Here is a 19,324-nt window from a genome sequence, read left to right as displayed (position 1 = left end):
TCTTGAAACAACCAACTCTGGCCAAGTTGACTAAGCAAAATTCAAGAGACCTTGCTGAACTTACAAACCCAGATTTCCAAAGGAAAGGGAAAATGAAGATCAATAAAATCTTATTTTTAGCCTTCTACTATGGTAAATGGTTGAAACCTCAACTTCTTCAGAATTTCTAGCCCTCAAGAAGAATGCTTAATTCAGGAAAGGAAAATTTTCCTCCTTCCTCTTCCAACTATATTCTAGGATATTTGGCAGGACACCGAGAAATGTAAAGCTTCACTGTACTACTCTGAAAAGAAAGAAGGATTTCAAACAGCTACTTTGTTTATCTAGTGGTACATAAGTAAACAAAGGTATGTTCAGCTCAAACATACAACAAAATGATTTTGATGATATCTAAATTTATAAGTTACATATGCTCATAGGCATAGCTATTTCCTAACTGTTGCAGAATCACCTAAAAGAACATCAATACATAACGAACATGAAAAGATAGGAAAACATATTTTAGGATTAAACCACATCGTGTTAATACAGCTAACATAATACAATGTATTTAAAAATAAAAATACAACACTCTCCACATAAGAAGCTTCATTGAAGCTTCAAATTTACATTTATGACAATCTTTAATTATACTAGTACTAAAGGTATCTCTAGTACCCTTCTATAAAATATCTGAGATATATGTTACAAGATCTTAATAATCCTTTAAGAGCATTCCACTTTACCACATGAAAATTGATTGTTGGACTTCAGATTACCTTTAGAGATATCCATTGGTAATGGTGACCATGCCACAGAGTCCTTTACTCCAACCCTTCTCCTATGCATAAGCAGTGATGCAGTTAGTAACAAGCACACAGAAGCAAACAAAGCAACCGAAACACCAATATTTCCTCTTGGCCAATTCTTCAAAACTTGTTCCACTGAAACCTCTCCATCAAGACTACCCATTGAATTGTTCAACTTCATGATCTCAACCCCATTCAGAATAGCATCGACTGCATATGGAAAACTCTTACTCGAAGGTCCTACACTTACCGTCAATACCCCTGAACTATCTCCATCAACCACAAAGTCGGCATAGAAAGGAGAAGACAACACTTCATTTGTAATGTAAGAGAGGTCCATATCTTTATACACCAAATGGCCATCAACATGAACATTAAAGTAAATCAGACCGATTGCAATGCTAGCAATATCACAAAAATGCATCCGAACAAGATACTTATACCTTCAACCACATCGAAACCCCAAGTAATGTTATGATTTGGAACCGTTGCATTTGAACTACTAATCACTCTAGCAGAATTGTAAACGTTATCTGGACAGACTTCACGGCTTGCCCCTCCCATTTGGTACCTAATCCGACCACTAGTATAAACCCTACTTGAGCCCTCACTAAATTTCAAGAACTCCTCGTCAGGAACCCAAGTCCTCCACAAAGAATCATTAAATGGGGTCACCTTAGGACCTCCAACATTGACTCTATACACAACTTCAAGCGCTTGTTCGTCAACCCATCAAAATTCTCAACACTATCACCATTCACAAACTGAGCTGTATCAGCAATCAAATCCTTTGGCGCAGAAATCACCTCAATTGCATTAACAAACGCAAATTTCGATCTTTTTGATGGAATAAACTCAATGACAAGCTTTTCAGCATCGACCCAGATCAAGTACTCCTTAATTCTAGCGTTTTCATTATCGTAACCAGTGAAATTGCTCAAAACCAGAAACCCATTAACCAGAAACATGAAACAGAGCATCACTAACATCGTACTTGGCAGAATTCAACTGGTGGAAATGAATACGTACCGCGTGAGTCCCCTTGTCTCTGATCTCGAACTCGTACTTCGATGGTTTTGTGAAAACCCTAGCCGTGTGGTAGATTGGGGACAAACCCAGATCAGGATTTGAGTCCCTGATAGAGATCGTCCGAGTCCCGCACATCATCACCGAGTCGGACTTGACCGAGTCTCCCATGAATTTCCTGTTGTTTCCGTCAACGGTGACCTCGTCGGAGGATCCACAGTTGATGAGGTAATTGTCGACGGGAGAGAAGCGGTGGTAGAGAGAGGAGACAACTAGCAGGTGTAAGAGAGAGAAACAGGAGGAGAGAGAAGCTAGGATTTCCGCAAAGATTCTCCATGAGAGAGGAACGGAGAGACGTCGAAGACGAAACAGAGAAAGTGAGTTAGAGATCTAGTGGAAGCCGAGTTAAAACAGGATGAGTTGACCGAGTCGTGGTCTTCCTTTACGCGTTCACAGCTGTCAACTATCGGGTTTTCTTTTGTGGAGATGGGCCTAATGGGTTTTACGCGTAAGGGCCCACACTCAGGCCCTTTTCCGTGTGATGCGCACTTCAAATTTTAATTCGTCAAAAAAAAGCCAAAATATAAACAAAATCATTTATTTTAAATCGAGATTTTGTATAATAATAATAAGAAGAAGAACGCTTAGAAAACAAAAGAAGAAGAAGAAGAAAATTGGAATGATACCATTTTTTTTTTGTGTGTTGATATGATTGTATTTACGAGTATTGAATGGCTTCATTTTGTCTACACATGCCCACACCAATAACCATGGTGCCTTCCTTCTTTGTTGGCTACTTATTATTGGTCACTATCGAAACTTAGCATTTAAGAGAAAGAGATGCACTAACCCGGTTCCACAAATCCGGGTCGGGTTTCTTATAAACCTCATATGAATCCTGGAAGGATCCGCAATAGGCCAACTGCATGTCGATTCCATACTCGCAGCCCGAACGTGCTCGCTAGCCGTTTGATTTGTAGCCTCGTTAAAAACAGCGTTCGCCAGCATATACAGGAACGGTACTTGACACGTGTGCGTGCTGACTGGGCGAGTGTTGAAGGTGAAGCCCGCTGAGTCATCACTCCTGTACCAGTTCAGAAATGTTCTACGTGGCAGTTCCATTTCTCTGGCCGACAACTTGCCCCGAATTTTTTGGACCGCGTAGCCCCACGAAACCGATACGGTCCAGGCCCTTTCTGTGTGGTAGCAATGGATGTGCATTAGCCAGCTGCGTCCAGTTTGGTTGGACCTTGAGGAGTTCAAGGGCCTGGACTCGGCTCACGTTTGGGAATATGGGCTCGATTGTGTCTAAATTGTGGAGGGAGACTAGGGGTGTGATCGGGTGCGCCGTGAGGAAACCCGAGGTCCCGAACACGTTCCCCATTAGGTCAAACTGGTCAAAAGTCAAACCAGTCAACATAAAGGCTTTTCTTTTCTTTTTCTTTTTTTTTTTTGGCAAAAAGATCATATAAGAGAGAGAAAAGTCACACATTAGCCCATGGAACATATGAGCAGCCCAATGTACGCCAACCTCTCTTTTAGCTCACATCCTCGCTACAAAGTAGTCTATTTGTGCCAAGCTTCTTTCTTAGCCCATGACCTACATTTGTTGCATTGTTGGCCATGTGTGACAACATTGCTAATCCTTCCCCTCGAGGCATGCGTAGCCCATGTCATGTGCGTTAACCAAACCTTATGGCATTATGCTTATAGGTTGCACCATATTTATAGAGTTGTACTCACACTTTAAAGGAAATGTCTTAAAATGATAAAACTTTTAAAATATTATTTAAAAAAGTATTTTTTTAAAAAAAAATCCTATATCAATTTAAATTTTTTGATAATATTTAAGAATATAAGGTAAATAATATATAATAATTATTATATTTATGTAAAAGTACAAAAAGCTCTTGTGAGATCAGAAATAATTTTTAGGTTTTAATTGAAGGCAAACAAGGCTTAGGCCATTCATTTGAAGGCAAAGTGTTTTCCAAAAATATTTTTCGAAGAAAGAGTAAAAAATTTCTGCCATCACCGCTACATTTCCACCGTTGGATCATCATACCAAATTCCGGTACACAAATCATTTGAAACTCAACTCCTTCGGACCTCAGACTAACGTACTCCTTAAATACACACTAATCTTCCCCTCCTCTGTATCCACGTCGCTCTTCGTAATGGAAAAAAAACAAAGCAAAATATTCCATGAGGTTTGTCTGAAAACTGTGATTTCATTTTCCGTTTGGCTTGCGAGGAAAGAAAAGTTAATTAACGAAAGTTTTGAGTCTAATCTTCCTTGAAATATTCAAACAAGGAAATGATTCTACTCAATTAAAGCCGAGATAGTGAAAGACCTAAGTTGATTTGTTTTCTTTTCCTTTCCCCATCTGAGTAACAAACAGAGCGAAATCAACTTCTTCTGCTGATTTTTCCTTTTTGTTTATTCAATTTGCAGATTGATGAAGCTTCTTTGAGCTTGCTTTGGTGGGTAGAATTCAACTTCGATCGCTGAATTTGTGGATTTTCACTGAGTGTGCTCTGGTTTCTCTAATGGCTGGAATTAGGTTTTCAATTTTGAAGTCACTTTGTAATCCCATCTCAAAAACGCATTCGTTTAGATCGTATGATTCTTGTATGGATTTTGCAAAATATGCCTATCAAGTTCAATTAAAATCATCATATGCTTCTAGTAATCGTAGTAACCACACAAAAGAATCTCCATTTGCTGCTAATTTTGTAAATGCTCGTTTTAGAATACCGTCTATTGCATCTCCTGTAGATACTCAATGTTACAAAGCCAAACAAGTCAAATGCATTTTCACCCACATTACTGAATTCACGCTTTGGGAGTAGTATACCTCTTATTTCTGTAATCCCAATTTCAAAATATAGATCATATTCTTCTTATTTCGGTAGTAAAGGAGATAAACCCCAAGAAAAGGAAGTTCAGGCTGCTACTGGTATGAGTGAACCGGATGTTAGTAATAGTGGTGTTATGCGTAGTGATTGGTTGGATAAGGTTAAGGATGTTTGGCAGTCTGCAGTCGATGCAGCGGCTTATAGAGGGCAAAAGGCTAAAGAAACTTCTGATGAACTGGCACCTTATGTTGACCAGTTGCTGGATTCACTTCCGTATCTTAAAACTGTTGTCATTCCAGTTGGGTGTACTTTGACTGCTACTATATTGGCTTGGGCGGTGATGCCGAGGCTTTTGAGGAGATTTCATAAGTATGCAACCCAAGGATCAGCTGTATTACTACTAGGAAGCTTACCTGAGGAGCAAGTTCCATATGAGAAAAGTTTTTGGAGTGCTTTGGAGGATCCAGTGCGATATCTAATCACCTTCATATCATTTACTCAAATGTTAGTGATTCTAAGTTCGACATGTTCCTTTTGGTTATTGTTTGCTTTGCTTGTTGTATTATGATTATAATTGTCCAATGTGCATGACTTTGGTGTGTAGAGGCACAATGATAGCACCAACCACAATTGCATCACAATACATTGGACCAGCTTGGAGGGGTGCACTTATCCTGTCATTTGTATGGTTTCTACATCGTTGGAAAACCAATGTGTTTGCTCGTGCTTTGGCTGCTCAGTCTGTAGTGGGGCTTGATCGAGAGAAGTTGCTAGCACTTGACAAACTTTCATCTGTTGGTCTATTTGTCCTTGGATTGATGGCATTAGCAGAGGCATGTGGGTAGCTGTTCAATCTATTTTGACTGTTGGTGGCATAGGAGGTAAGTTTGAAGTGCCAATTTCATATGCACTTTCATTTCTAATTGCATAAGAGCAATTGAATATATTATTGGGCATTCCATCAATTAGGATATTTCCCGCAACCAGAACAGCAGCTCAAAAGCATCTCTAACTTGTATATGATTGTTGTTGGTTGGATCAAGTGAGCAGTGTGTCTCTAGCGTTGGGTAACATGCTAACAAGACATTCCATCATACGTACAAAGTTTCTTGTCTGTTTCAAGTGACTCCCCTGACCTTCCACATGACTGCCTCCTTCTGTTTCTTTCTTTCTTTCTTTCTTCTTCTTCTTCTTCTTCATTTTTTAATCTCATGATTAACATGGCGACTCCTCCCTCTTATCACCAACTCAAGGATTATTGTTGCATTTAACTATCTGATGTTAGGAAAAATAATTTTTTTATTTTGGTATTGTTCCTGAGACTTTGGTTGTAGTTTTATGAAAATAAAGCTTGTTTTATCTCCTCATAAGTATTATCCTGAGAATTGACTTTTGTCTCTTCATATCTTGTATGCAGGAGTGGCTACTGCTTTTGCATCCAGAGACATTCTTGGGAATGTGCTAAGTGGTTTGTCTATGCAGTTCTCAAAGCCATTCTCACTTGGAGATACAATAAAAGTATGTTCTACATGTTCTCTGTTACTAAAAACTATTATTTCCAGGAGCCATCAGTCAAATTGAGCTTTCTTTGTTTAATAGCTCCATAATGAAGTTAACAGGGGCCATTTTTCATCGTCCCCATTTAATATGACTATGCAAAAAAAGAATTTATAGAAGTTTCCAGAACACAGGCATACCGAAGTTTTCTTCTTCTTCTTTTCCTTTTCTCATTACTCCTTAATGTCTCTCTTTTTTTATTTTTTTATTTTTATATATCAAAGTGTTAAGCATCTACTTTCATTCCTTACTAGGCTACATATATGCAAGGATCTTCGCTAATCACTAGAGATATATGTTATTTTTGAAGACCATCATTCCGTCTAGTCTGACATTTTTTCTTCAACATATATTGCAATGTACTTTCATATGGCCCCAACAAGAGACAAGTAAGGATGTAATGTTTTATCACACTGCAGACCAATTAATGATTTTGATTGTTTACGCCATTATAACAACTTATTGCAGATTTGTAATCTTTGTTCCAGCATAATGGTGTGCAAAGGACAATTATTGAAGGAATAATATTTGCATGTTGTTCTAAAAATAGAAAAGAAACTATGCTTTCTATACGTTTGTTATGATCTCAAAATCCTTACCTGCTTCATAAAGTTTAAGCACTTTACTGAAACATTATTTGCTTGAGTTTCTTGAGATTTCTTCCATGAGCTATGAATAACTTCTATTTTTCTAGGCTGGATCCATAGAAGGTCAAGTTGTAGAAATGGGACTCACTACCACATCATTGCTGAATGCTGAGAAATTTCCTGTTATAGTTCCAAATTCGCTTTTTTCTAGTCAGGTGAGCATATCCTTTTCTCTTGTGCTGTCCCTTCTGCAACTAATCACCACATGCCATTCATGCTCACGGTCAACCATACTTTTGTTTCACTAGTGTTGAAGAATTTTAGGAGAATATAGATTGGCTTTAATGCATCTGTCTATTAGTTAGGCTTTAATACATCCATCTATTAGTTATTACTATGTAATGGAAACTACTACCATGCCATTTCACCAAACCAATGTAAAATCTAAAATCTGCAACTCATACAGTTTCAACCTCCTAAACTTGTTGTCTGGGCTTTTCCATATCATTATAAGGATGCACTTAAAAACAAATCCACTAGAGTTAAGTCTGCAATCTGCTTGCTACAAACTTTTATATAAGCAATTCCTTGCAAGAGTAGGCACCATTTGCTTCTAAAGAAAAGCTAGGAGTTTTAGAAACTTTAATAGACTAGTTTATTTACCTCTTATTTACCGCTATTTGGATGAAAGTTATCTGTACTAAGTTTAAACAGTTTAGAAGTAGTGTTGGATTTTGCTATAAGCCAAAGCATGAATGTCAATGACTTCAGAAATTGTGTAGAAGAAAGTCACCATGCTGAGCCTACATAATGCAAAAGCAGAGGTTTCCTGGTGTAGGATCCTGTATATGTTATGCTGCCAATGCTACATACAAGCTAAGTTCTTTGATTTCTTATGTGGACAGCACATAGTTCACAAAATGATCTCATTTAAGCCGTGTTATGCTTGTATCTCTGTTCTGATCCCTTGCATGTGATAGGAATGGTCTCTCTCTCTCTCTCTCTCTCACACACACACACATACACGTGTGCACACAGAAAATAATGTTATTAGAACTTTGTCTAATGAGCATCTGTTATCTCAGTTATGTAGTAAGCTTTAGATGATGGATCTTATTTGCTTGCTTTACCCTAATTGTGCTGAGGATTTTCATTTTAACCAAATTCATCATGTTCTTCATAAAATTGGTAGGTAATTGTGAATAAATCACGGGCACAATGGCATGCTATGGCCACCAAAATTCCTTTGCAAAGTGACAATCTGGACAAGATTCCCCAGATATCAGATGATATAAAGAACATGCTAAGATCAAACTCAAAAATTTTCTTGGGAAAGGAGGCCCCTTACTGTTTCCTGTCTAGAGTAGAAAGGTCATATGCTGAGCTGACTATTGGATGCAATCTCAAACATATGGTAAATTTTCTTTTCAAACATTCTTATTACTGGTGGAATTGACCATTTCAGTTTCTTGTTTATTGAACTTCTCTATCTAAAATATTAACCACCATTGTAAATAGAGCAAAAATGAAACCACTATTTTATTTATTTAAATTGTGTCAGGCTCATCAGTTCAGAAACAAATCAAGCATCTTTAAACATTGCATTGCACAAGAAGTATCTGTTTTGTTCAATTTCTCATCAAGTTCTAAACAGCTGCTAACCGGTCCATGATGCGGTAAACATATTGTGAACAGTTCATTTTGCATCTACATATTTAGAACTGTCTAATGCTAAAATTATTCATCAGATCTTTCAGTCCCAAAAGCTGAATCATGATAATTTTCATGTGGCTGATATCTATTATAGTAAAATAGATCTAATTTCTGTTGAATGTTAAAAGAAGTGGAAGTAGTCTTGTACGAGCTTTTGTTTTGATGTCTCCTTTATCAGCACTAGATGAAGTCCATATTGATTCTCTGATGGTTGCTAGGACCTGCAAAGTTCCATCAAGAAACAAGGCCTGTCTTTAATTTTATTACTCTTTAGTATTGTTTTCAGTGCCTAACGCTGGGATACATTTTCTTTTCAACACTCCAACCATGTTTCATGCACTTCTTTTTTTAGTTCTTTCTCATTTTACTAAGATATGTCTTAATGTTATTTGTGACTTCAGAGCAAAGACGAGTTATACTCTACAGAACAAGATATTCTTCTGCAGTCGGTCCGTATAATTAAGCAGCATGGTTCTACATTGGGTAGCACTTTGTCCATGTAAAGTGCAACCAGTCAGTATTATGGCAGGTGAAGAAACAAATTCCTTGTATGGAGGTTAGATTCTTGCTTCTTTGTATCTGCTAGATTTACTTAGAAACAAACTATGAATTTGTGAGTTATATCATAAATTTTAGTCATACAAGAACATGCCTTGTTCAGTTGAACAAATTTTGCATTGATGCTTTGTAGTAAGCATTCTTCAAGTCTATACTCTCAATTTTGTCTGATTCAAGACAATTAAGCTAGCAAACGAAGTCCTCTCTCTCTCTCTCTGTATTTATATATGTACATAGTATACATCATATAAATGTGTGTATGTCCAGGACTACTAAGCTCATGCATGTAGGTGTTACAATCATGTTTCCCAAACATTGTTTTAGCCCATTCTTTTCTGTGATCATCGTGTTTTTATCAGTTGTACTACATAAAATAGTAAGGTATGACTTTATTGTTTTTTGATGAGCAGTTTCATCTTGATGAGTGGTGAAAAGTGGATCAGGACCCAGTAAAGATGGATGCAATCTTGCTTCAAATTTTCAGGACTGGTGTTATGGGCCTTGTTGATTGACCAGGTGGCAAAAAGAAAGACCCCATTTTAGATAGTTTTTATGGAGTGTTTAACTGAGCAAACGCCACTGAAGTGTTGTTTCCAAACTTTCTAATATGTGGGCAATAAAATAGGGCTTGATGATGTCAGTTTTATGATATCCTACTATGCATATAGTGGGTTTCTCCTAACCGTCTAGATGCTTGTTAAAGCTGTAAGGGCTGATATTGAGCCCAAAGCAAATTGCGGTTAACCTTTTACTTGCATTTGTGAGTGGGTTTTGAGTGCTTTGGAGAACTCTTGAATCGGTTGAACTTAGTAGACTTGTGATTATAATGACCTACTCCCAACTGTATAGATATCGTCCTTTATGAGCCTAAAAGACATTAGTGGTTTTAAAATGTATGAAGAGTCTATACATATATGACGCCAAAAACTTTTTTCCTTATCCGATGTAGGATATTACAATTATTTTTCCTTATAAACACAACATTCTCTTGTTTTATGAGATTATGGGGTTAAACATATAGACACTCCTCACGGGGCCAAACACACTCCCACAGTGGGATCAGTAATCAATTCTAACACCATTTGTAATGATTTACTCTAGACCATGTAAAATATTCTCCACTTTGGGCTCAAAGGGCCCTCACAGTTTTAAAACAGGTCTATAAAGTTAGGAAGAGTTCTCTTATCTGATGTAGGATATTACAGTTACCCCCATGCGATACAACGTACTCATTATGTCCCATAAGATTATGAAGCTAAACGGATAAACATTACTTATGAGGCTAAACAAACAAAGGTCTACATCGGGATTAGGGATTGTCTCTAATACTATTATAATGACTTATCCCTTATTTTTGGTTGCATCAGAATCCCATACCATTTGATTGTATTCAATCGGCAGAATCAAAATAAGGTGTATAATTAGAACTTCTTTTGATTTTTCGGGCACATGACTAGTTACGAAGTCACATTGATAGCCTCTACTCGTGTCCTAGCTCGTTTAAGTTAGCTTCCACTATTTCAAGAGTTTGTTGAGCTTCTTGTGGCTCAATGTCACTACTCTTCTCCGCATCATTTACTAAAACAATGATCAATTGTATAGATATGGTTTGCTCAAGGCTTAAGGAACACTCATGACTTTAAAATATGTCTATATGGTTAAGAGGAATTCAATATATATATATATATGTATATATATAATGTTAGGAATTTTTTCTTTTATCCAATGTGGAATATTACAACAATGGTTTGACAAAGGAATCCTTTTTGCAGCATTGAAGACATTTCTTCAATAATTTATATCCACATTTCCAAGTTATTTGTTTAAAACTTATGTTGGTTTTCATTTTTACGAATGTTAAAACAACCATAGGTTGAATTATAGTTATTAAAAACTTGATACATTACATGATGCAAATATATGTTAATTTAGGGAAATCGATATATGTATTGTCGGTTTGTATCTAAATTGAAGTATACATATATATTCGTCTTAATGCCTTAAAGACAAAGAAGGGGAGGAGCAATGAAAGGAAAAAAAAAAAATACACTATATATTTTAGGAGTTAACAACTATGAGGTACTTAGTGATACTTCGGTTTGATGGTTCTTTTAAAAAACACTTTTAACATAAAAAACATTTTTGAAGAAAAATCAGACAATAAAATTTGAAAAACATGTTTAAAAAGTTGAAGAATTACTTGTAATTTTTCTTAGAAAAATATTTAATAGGTGATTTTTCTAAAAACATTTTTAAAGAAATACACTCTTATTCTTTCCTAACTAGATATAATAGAAACCTTCTTATCTACCGTAGACATGGTGATCACTTCTCCTTTGCAATCTCACCTTTCAAATGCTTGACCAACTCATCAATGTAGCTCTGATGCAGCTTTTGGTCACCAAAGATCATGGCTGCTTCTCTTGCACGAATCCGCAGTTTCTCGCCTTCCTCCATCACCATGGCTAGTCTCAAAGACTTGGCTATGTCATCCCTGCTATTCGCCTCTCGCTATTTCCACGGCCATACCTTTCTCCACAAGCAGCCTTGCATTCAGCCCTTGATCAATAACAATAGGCAATACAATAGGACAGTGCCCAAATTGCAGGGTTTCAATTACTGAACCCCACCCAGAATGAAACAAGGAACCCCCAATTGATGGATGTGCCAGAATCTCCATCTGGGGTGCCCATCCCATACACACCACCCTCTGCCGGAGGTCCGGTCACTGAAACTGGAAGGTAGGGCTTGGCATCTTCGATAGCCCAGTTGGGTTTTCTGAGTGCCCACAGAAATGGCAATTCGGATCGCTCTAGTCCGAATGCTATCTCATGAACTTGATCTTGGCTCAAGATATATAAAGGTGAATGAAATATTTGATGAAATTTCAAACTTATGGAAACTAGATATATTTAGTCAAAACCTCGTAAAGAGGTGAATGAAAATTTATTAGTAAGTTTTGAAAGTTTACAAGCAAGTATGTTAGAAATGCTTTGCTTATAAAAAAAACATCAGGTACAAAGCCTTTAAAAGCATTATTTGGAAATTTTCTAGAAGATCTAATTTAAATAAAACATTTTCCATCATAAATAAGCCTTAATGGATCTCTCTATATACTTTTTTTTTTTCACGAACTCTTAATGGTGGTTTTATTTAATTACTAATTAGTATATTCTTAATTTTTATACAATGGTGAATATTATTTGAATACTTAATATTTATGCTATAATATATTCATATTATTATATATAAATAATTAAAGACGCCCAAAATTAAGTAATTAAATATAAGTTTATTTAAATTTAATGTTTTTGTTATATAATATAAGACTAAGTAGTTTGTTAAATAAGGAAAAGTTAAATGTCTCCAATCCCACCCTATAAAAGTGAAATCATCCCAAGAGACTAATCAAAATCATGCACGTGGGAGTTTTATTTTTAAGAGAAAGAATTTTTATTTATATTGTTATTAAAAATAATAACATAATAATAAATTTAAAAAATTAAAAGCACTTGAATTCAACTTCAACCTAAAATATTTCTTTGAATTACTTAAAATTGGGCACACGAGTTTGTCTTAATTTTTTTTTCATCCTTGTTCATGACACCCAAATATTGGAAAACCTTTTATTCTATTTTGGTAATGGTTTTTAAAATCAATTTTAAAAACCAATTTTTTAGAATAGTTTTTAAAAACTATTATATGATTTTTCATGAAATCAAAGTACATTTAAGAATCTGAAATGTTTTTAACTTATTTTAATATTTTTAAATATAATTTAAAAATAAATTTTATATTTAATATTTTATTTTTAATCATTCTATATATTTGTATAACTATTTTTTTTAATAATACTTTAAAAATAAGTGAAAATAATTAAAATATATTATCTGAAAACACTATATTTTCTTATTATTAAAAGTATCTTTATTTTAAAGAACAAAAAATTATTTTTGAAAATAATTATCAAACAGATTATTTGTTTTTTAATTTTAGTTTTTTCTTCTTCCTTCTTATTACTTTTCAAGAATCAAAGGCAACCTTTAAAACTTATCCTTAACCTTAAGCTTTACACGTGTGTCGTTCCATGAAACTTTCAGTAAACTATATGAAAAAAATAAATTGAGACATATTTATGGTAAAGAGAAAAGAATATCTCTTTCAACTCCGAATAAAAACATGTGAAACTTTTTTTTCCAATACCTGGTACTCACAAAACCAAAAAAGTTAATTTGGGCTATTGATTGGACATTTTGTTTGTTAGATGCAAAGTTTAAAATATCGGTAATTAGATTTTACGGATATATCAAAAATACTGAAAAAATATTTATTGATATACAATGAATCCCAATGCAAAAAAAGAAAAAAAAAAGGAAAAGATAAAAGAAAGAAAGAAAGAAAAAACTACTATAAATAGATTTTAAATTATGCAATTCAATCAACTTAATTAACTCAAGTCAAACTCGATTAAAATGAGTCCAATTCGATTAATCCAAATTTAACTTAATTAACTTGAATTCAACCCTAGTATAAAAAAAATGAGGTCAGGTTAAACTTGAATTGAATATATGGAGTTAGAGGTCAAGATGGGTTGAGTTTGAATTGATTATTTCTTATTCAAATTATGCTTAAATCAGTCACCAATCCCACCAACACGCCCAAGTTATAATCCTACTACTACCAAATTTTACCAGGTTTTTTATATTGGAAAAAGATGGTACTTCATATTTGTGTCAAAATTATTTTTTAAAAAGATAATTTTATCATGATAAAGTGAAAATCATTTTTTTGAAAAAAAAAAGTTTTAATAAAAATTTATTGATCATGTTCATACTAAAATCATATTTTGAGAAGATGTTGATTTTTTTTAATATTCTTTTAAAAATGGTATATTTTTATAAATATTTCATAAAATATTATTTTTTTTAATAAAAAAATTGTTTAAATTAAAAATCCTATAAAAGGTACTTTTACAGTACATTTTCTTTTTCTTGAATTTGAGGTAATACATACAAACCAAACCAACAATAGTGGCATAAAATCCTAGTGTACAACGATGATTTCCATGTAAAATGGGAGGTTACTAAGCTACTACATAAGCAAACAAAGACATTAACACTTCTGTCTATCCATTGTACTCAAAGCTGACATGAAGCTATTAACATTATTGCACAAACTCACTGGAAATGATTTTAATTACTGAAAATTATTATTTTTAAATAAAAAAACCAAAAAATTAAGTTTTAATTCTAAGTAAATCAAAATTTGATTTTCTAGTTTTAATTATAAAACTAGAAATAGTTTTTTTTATATGAAAAAATGATAAAATAAACTTTTAATTAACAAAGTATCATAACAACATATTTATAATTTTTTTTCTTATATAAAACCCTCAGCAAAGGAAAAAATGATTGCGATTGCTTAAATAGCTATGCTGATAACAAATAATGATCGATCAACAATTTTGCACTAGGACCGATAAGTATTTCCAAACCATCCACTCTTAAACAACTATAAATGGTAATGAAGCTCAAAAAAACCAAAATTCTAGTTCATGCTAGTTGTTTTATTATCAATATTTGATTTTATATAAATAATTAAATAAATCAAGGTTTTAAAATAATTGAGATTTGCTTTAATAGTTATGCTGATAACAAATAATGATCAATCAACAATTTTGCACTAAGATCAGTAAGTATTTCAAAACCATCTACTCTTAAACAACTATGAATGGTAATGAATCTCAAAAGAACCAAAATTTTAGTTTATGCTAGTTGTTTTATTATCGATATTTGATTTTATATAAATAATTAAATAAATCAAAGTTTTCAAAAACTTTAAACCCAATCATCAAATCTTGTCAAATTGAATTGTGAACTTATTCAAAGGAAACGATTTGCTTAAATTGAGAACTTATTGAATTTTTTTTTTTTAAAAAAAAGTAAAAAAAAGTACATGCTTGGCATTATGGAAAGAAAATTTTCACTTTTATTTTCTAGGTAACCAAAGAGAGAACTCAAGAGAGAGAGAGAGAGAGAGAGAGCACGCCTCGGGTTCTGGGTTTTCAGAGAGTCAGATTATGCAAACTTGGGTTTTGAAAACAATATTATTTGCAAATGGCCCGAAAGACAAGTTTCCTTATTTTCAAATCTCGAGCATGTGCCCGCCAAGCTCCCAAGTCCCAAGGAGGCTTAAATATAACTTTAAAAAATATTAGATGGGGACATTAACGGTATTGGAAAATAAATGAACAACTGTCATATTTTTAAAATATAGTTTTATTCTTCATTTTCACATAACTACGCCATTCCATTTTAGACATAAGAGTGCCTATCTCCACAGCTCCAGTGACTTGGCCGGTGAAAATGGCGGATCTTCACGTAGTAATGGTTCCATGGTTGGCATTCGGTCATATGATTCCATTTCTTCAGCTCTCTATAGCATTAGCCAAAGCTGGAGTGCGTGTCTCCTTTGTGTCAACTCCGAGGAACATCCGCAGACTCCCTAGACTTCCTCCAGATTTAGAGCCTCTGATAAGCTTCGTGGAGCTTCCATTACCGGCGGTGGACGGCGGTCTCTTGCCGGAAGATGCAGAGGCCACTGTGGACGTTCCCACTGAGAAAATTCAGTACTTGAAGCTTGCTTATGATCTCCTGCAACACCCCTTTAAGAAGTTCATTGCAGATCAATCTCCGGATTGGATTATTAGCGATACTATGGCTCATTGGGTGGTCGAGATTGCAGAAGAGCATCGGATTCCTTCAATGGCCTTCATTTTGTTCTCCTCTGCCGCAGCTGTTTTCGTTGGGCCTAATGAATGTCTAATCGGTGAAGGTAGAAGGAGGCTTCGGCCGTCGCCTGAGAGCCTGACATCATCACCGGAGTGGGTCAGTTTTCCATCTTCGGTAGCTTTCCGGGGATATGAAGCTAGAACTTGCTACGCAGGATTCTTCGGAGAGAATGTTTCTGGGATAACTGATGCCCATAGGGTTGCCAAGGTATGCCATGCATGTAAAGCTGTGGCTGTACGCAGCTGCATTGAATTTGAAGGTGAGTACCTGAATATACATGAGAAAATCATGGGGAAGCCGGTGATTCCAGTGGGTTTCCTTCCACCGGAAAAACAAGGAGGAAGAGAAACCACTGAAGGATCATGGAGTGAGATCTTCAAATGGCTTGATGAACAAAAACCCAAGTCGGTTGTGTTTGTAGGGTTTGGGAGTGAGTGTAAGTTAACCAAAGATCAAGTCCATGAGATAGCTTACGGGCTAGAGCTATCCGAATTGCCATTTCTGTGGGCACTTAGAAAACCCAACTGGACTATGGAAGACATTGATGCTCTACCTTCTTGTTTCAGTGACCGGACCTCCGGCAAAGGGATAGTATGGATGGGGTGGGCACCACAGATGGAAATTCTGGCGCACCCATCAATTGGGGGTTCACTGTTTCACTCAGGGTGGGGTTCAGTTATAGAGACTCTTCAATTTGGGCATTGCCTTGTTTTATTACCACTTATAGTTGATCAGGGGTTGAATGCAAGACTGCTTGTGGAGAAGGGTTTGGCTGTGGAAATAGAGAGAAGCGAGGATGGATCCTTTAGTAGGGAGGATATAGCAAAGTCTTTGAGGGTAGCCATGGTGTCGGAGGAAGGCGAGAAGCTGAGGGCTCGTGCAAGAGAGGCCGCTGCAATCTTCATTGACAAGAGGCTGCAACAGGAGCACTATATTGGTGGATTGGTCAAGTATCTGAAAGCTGAAGTTTCCGAAAAATGATCATCTCATATGTTGTCTGACAAGAATTGTGGTATTATGCTTTATAAAACAAAATGTTGGTTTATGACACAATTAAGAGTTTGGTATTAATTAAGTTATATGTGAGGAGTCCTTTGTCCATTGGGATTATTAATTAGTTTTGTTATGGCTTAGGGACTTATTTAGGTCCTATAAATAAGTCTTAAGTTCTTTAGTTAGAGTGTGTGAGGATGACTTTAGCCAAAGTTGTGGTTTTAGTCGGTCTTTATAGTTTTAGAGATAGTTTTCCCAATTTGATTTCGTAATTTTGATTTGAAGATTTTGATTTCGTAATTTTGATTTGAAGATTAATGGATTGATCATCAATGATTCAATGAGGACTTAGGTAAGGCATCCTTACCAAACCTCACAAATATTGTGTCCTCTCTTTTATCTTTATTTCTCTTGCTATTTCTTTTTTTATTATAAGCTAATTGAGTTTGTATTTTATTGGTTTTCGCCTTATGAGATTAGACTTAGGTACAATAAATTAGTATCAGAGCTTTCATGGGCACAACACAAAAATAAAAAATTCAAATGTTTATAATCCGGCTTTTATATTTTTAAATATATTTTAAAAATAATTTTTATCTATAAAATTTAATTTTTAATCATTCTTTATATTTGTATAATTATTTTTAAAATAATAATAAAAATAAGTAAAAAAATAAAAAAATATTTTCTACAAATATTTTGATTTATATTTTTAAGGATAATAAATTATTTTCTATTTTTTTGTTGTGAAAATTATTTTTCTAGTTAAAAAACAGAAAATTGTTTTAAAAACCAATTTTATCGTTAAATAACAGAAGTTCGTGTTTAGTAGGTGGCATAGGCAATCATGCAATCAAAACCACGGAGAGTGTAGGTTTTCATTTTCATGAGAAAGATTTTTTTTGTTTTATTTATATTATTATTATTTATAACATGATAATGAATAAAAATGAAATTAAAAAAACTTTCATTAAGACTTAAAAGCACTTGAATTCAACATCATCTTCCTTTGAATTACTTGTCCCATCCACCATTCAAACAATAGTTAGCAGTGAAGCTGCCAATCAACGCGATGGCAGTGATGTTCCCACTGTCCACGTTATTCATCAATTCAATCCTTTTGATGATGATGGGTGTGGGGTGGGGTGGGGGCAGAGTACTCAGTGGTTTTGGTGGCGATGGCTGTGATGTTCCACTGTCCACGTATTTCAGTCCTTTTTGATAGTGAGTGGGCTATGAGTCTTTTAGAGACTGTTGAATCGTTTGAACTTAATAGAGCTGTATTATAATGGATTCGTTCACAATCATATGAATATTATTTGCTTTAAGTTTAAAGGATACTAACGGCTTTTAAAATATATTTATATAATTAAGAGGAGTCAATACATATATATATAACGCTACAAACTTTTTCTTATATTCAATGTGTTATACATCATAATCATTTTTTCATATAAACACAACATCTTTATTGTATTTTATGAAATTACAAAGTTATATAGACAAATATCCTTCCCAAGGTCAAACAGATTCCCATTATCAAATCAATGATCAACTTTTATACAATTTGTAATGATTTGTTTTAAATCATGTAAAGTATTCTCCACTCTAGGCTCAAAGGATTCTCGTAACTTTATAATGCATCTATAAAATTGAGGAGTTCTTTTATCCAATATGGGATATTACAATGATTCTCATATGATACAATATCCTCATTATGTCCCATAGAATTAGAAAACCAAATGGATAAACATTCCTCATGGGGTTGGATAAACAAAAGCCCACATCAAGATTAGGAATTACCTCTAATACTATTTATAATGACATGTTTCTAATTGTATAGATAATGTCCGCTCAGAACCTAAGAGACACTTACAACCTTAAAACGCGTATACATGATTAAAAAAGGTTAATACATATATAACTATAGACCCCTCTTTTGGTCTTGTTTTTTATCTCTGCATATATTATATTTGTTTTAGTCATTTGGAGCTTTTCCCGCCACTTTTGGAGAGCATCCGGAGGAGGGCGTATGGAGTGGGGGGACCGGCTCCTTGAAACAGCAGCTGCATGGAGACGCGTGTCGAAGCAGATGACTAGAGTCATGGCGGTGGTTGGGGCTCTAGACGAGCAGAGCGGGGGAACAGGGGAGCAGGTGCTAGCTTTCCGGATCTGGGCAGGAAGAAAAGGGGGGAAAAGACGGGCAGAGAGGAGGGAACTTGGAGAGATTTCTTTTCCGGGAACAGCCGCATGAAGTGAAGGAAGAAAAGAAGTGATCTGGAGAAAGGCACCAAGTGAAGAAAAGAGAAACCTGGGAGGAGGGGGAGACAGATGAAAAGGGGGGGGGGGGGGGGGGGACTCTTTTACTCAAAATGAAAAGTTTTTTGCTTGAGAGGATTCACGCAGGTTTAGCATTCTTACGTCTTAAGTTTCTCCATTATTACCGTTTTGC

At 35.0% G+C, this 19,324-nt stretch overlaps 2 protein-coding genes, 1 long non-coding RNA gene and 1 pseudogene across 3 annotated transcripts; 3 read left to right on the top strand and 1 right to left on the bottom strand.

Moving 5' to 3' along the window:
* Positions 1 to 481: 481 nt before the first annotated feature.
* LOC117932592 lies at positions 482 to 2,742 on the bottom strand (annotated as a pseudogene).
* Positions 2,743 to 3,948: 1,206 nt separating this feature from the next.
* On the top strand, positions 3,949 to 4,490 carry LOC117932710. The gene is made up of 2 exons (XR_004654210.1): positions 3,949 to 4,024; positions 4,270 to 4,490. It is a non-coding gene; the product is annotated as an uncharacterized LOC117932710 (long non-coding RNA).
* Positions 4,491 to 4,629: 139 nt separating this feature from the next.
* LOC117932709 (mechanosensitive ion channel protein 1, mitochondrial-like) lies at positions 4,630 to 9,922 on the top strand. Its single transcript, XM_034854000.1, is given in 8 exon segments — positions 4,630 to 5,177; positions 5,278 to 5,513; positions 5,516 to 5,554; positions 6,091 to 6,191; positions 6,925 to 7,032; positions 8,010 to 8,231; positions 8,932 to 9,059; positions 9,499 to 9,922. Coding segments are annotated over 7 exon segments (1,209 nt in total). The 5' UTR covers positions 4,630 to 4,776; the 3' UTR covers positions 9,034 to 9,059; positions 9,499 to 9,922.
* A 5,523-nt stretch (positions 9,923 to 15,445) lies between these two features.
* On the top strand, positions 15,446 to 16,978 carry LOC117931844 (putative UDP-rhamnose:rhamnosyltransferase 1). Its single transcript, XM_034852913.1, has one exon. The coding sequence runs from the start codon at positions 15,454 to 15,456 to the stop codon at positions 16,858 to 16,860; it is 1,407 nt and encodes a 468-aa protein (XP_034708804.1). The 5' UTR covers positions 15,446 to 15,453; the 3' UTR covers positions 16,861 to 16,978.
* Positions 16,979 to 19,324: the final 2,346 nt, after the last annotated feature.

Source organism: Vitis riparia, chromosome 15, assembly GCF_004353265.1.
Source record: "Vitis riparia cultivar Riparia Gloire de Montpellier isolate 1030 chromosome 15, EGFV_Vit.rip_1.0, whole genome shotgun sequence".
In the NCBI taxonomy this organism is placed as follows: Eukaryota; Viridiplantae; Streptophyta; class Magnoliopsida; order Vitales; family Vitaceae; genus Vitis; species Vitis riparia.
The sequence above is the reverse complement of the archived record's forward strand: the minus strand, read 5'-3'. Positions and strand labels throughout refer to the sequence as shown.

Excerpts from the sequence above, each read along its gene's own strand:
- LOC117931844 (XM_034852913.1), top strand. The coding sequence starts at position 15,454 with ATGGCGGATCTTCACGTAGTAATGGTTCCATGGTTGGCATTCGGTCAT.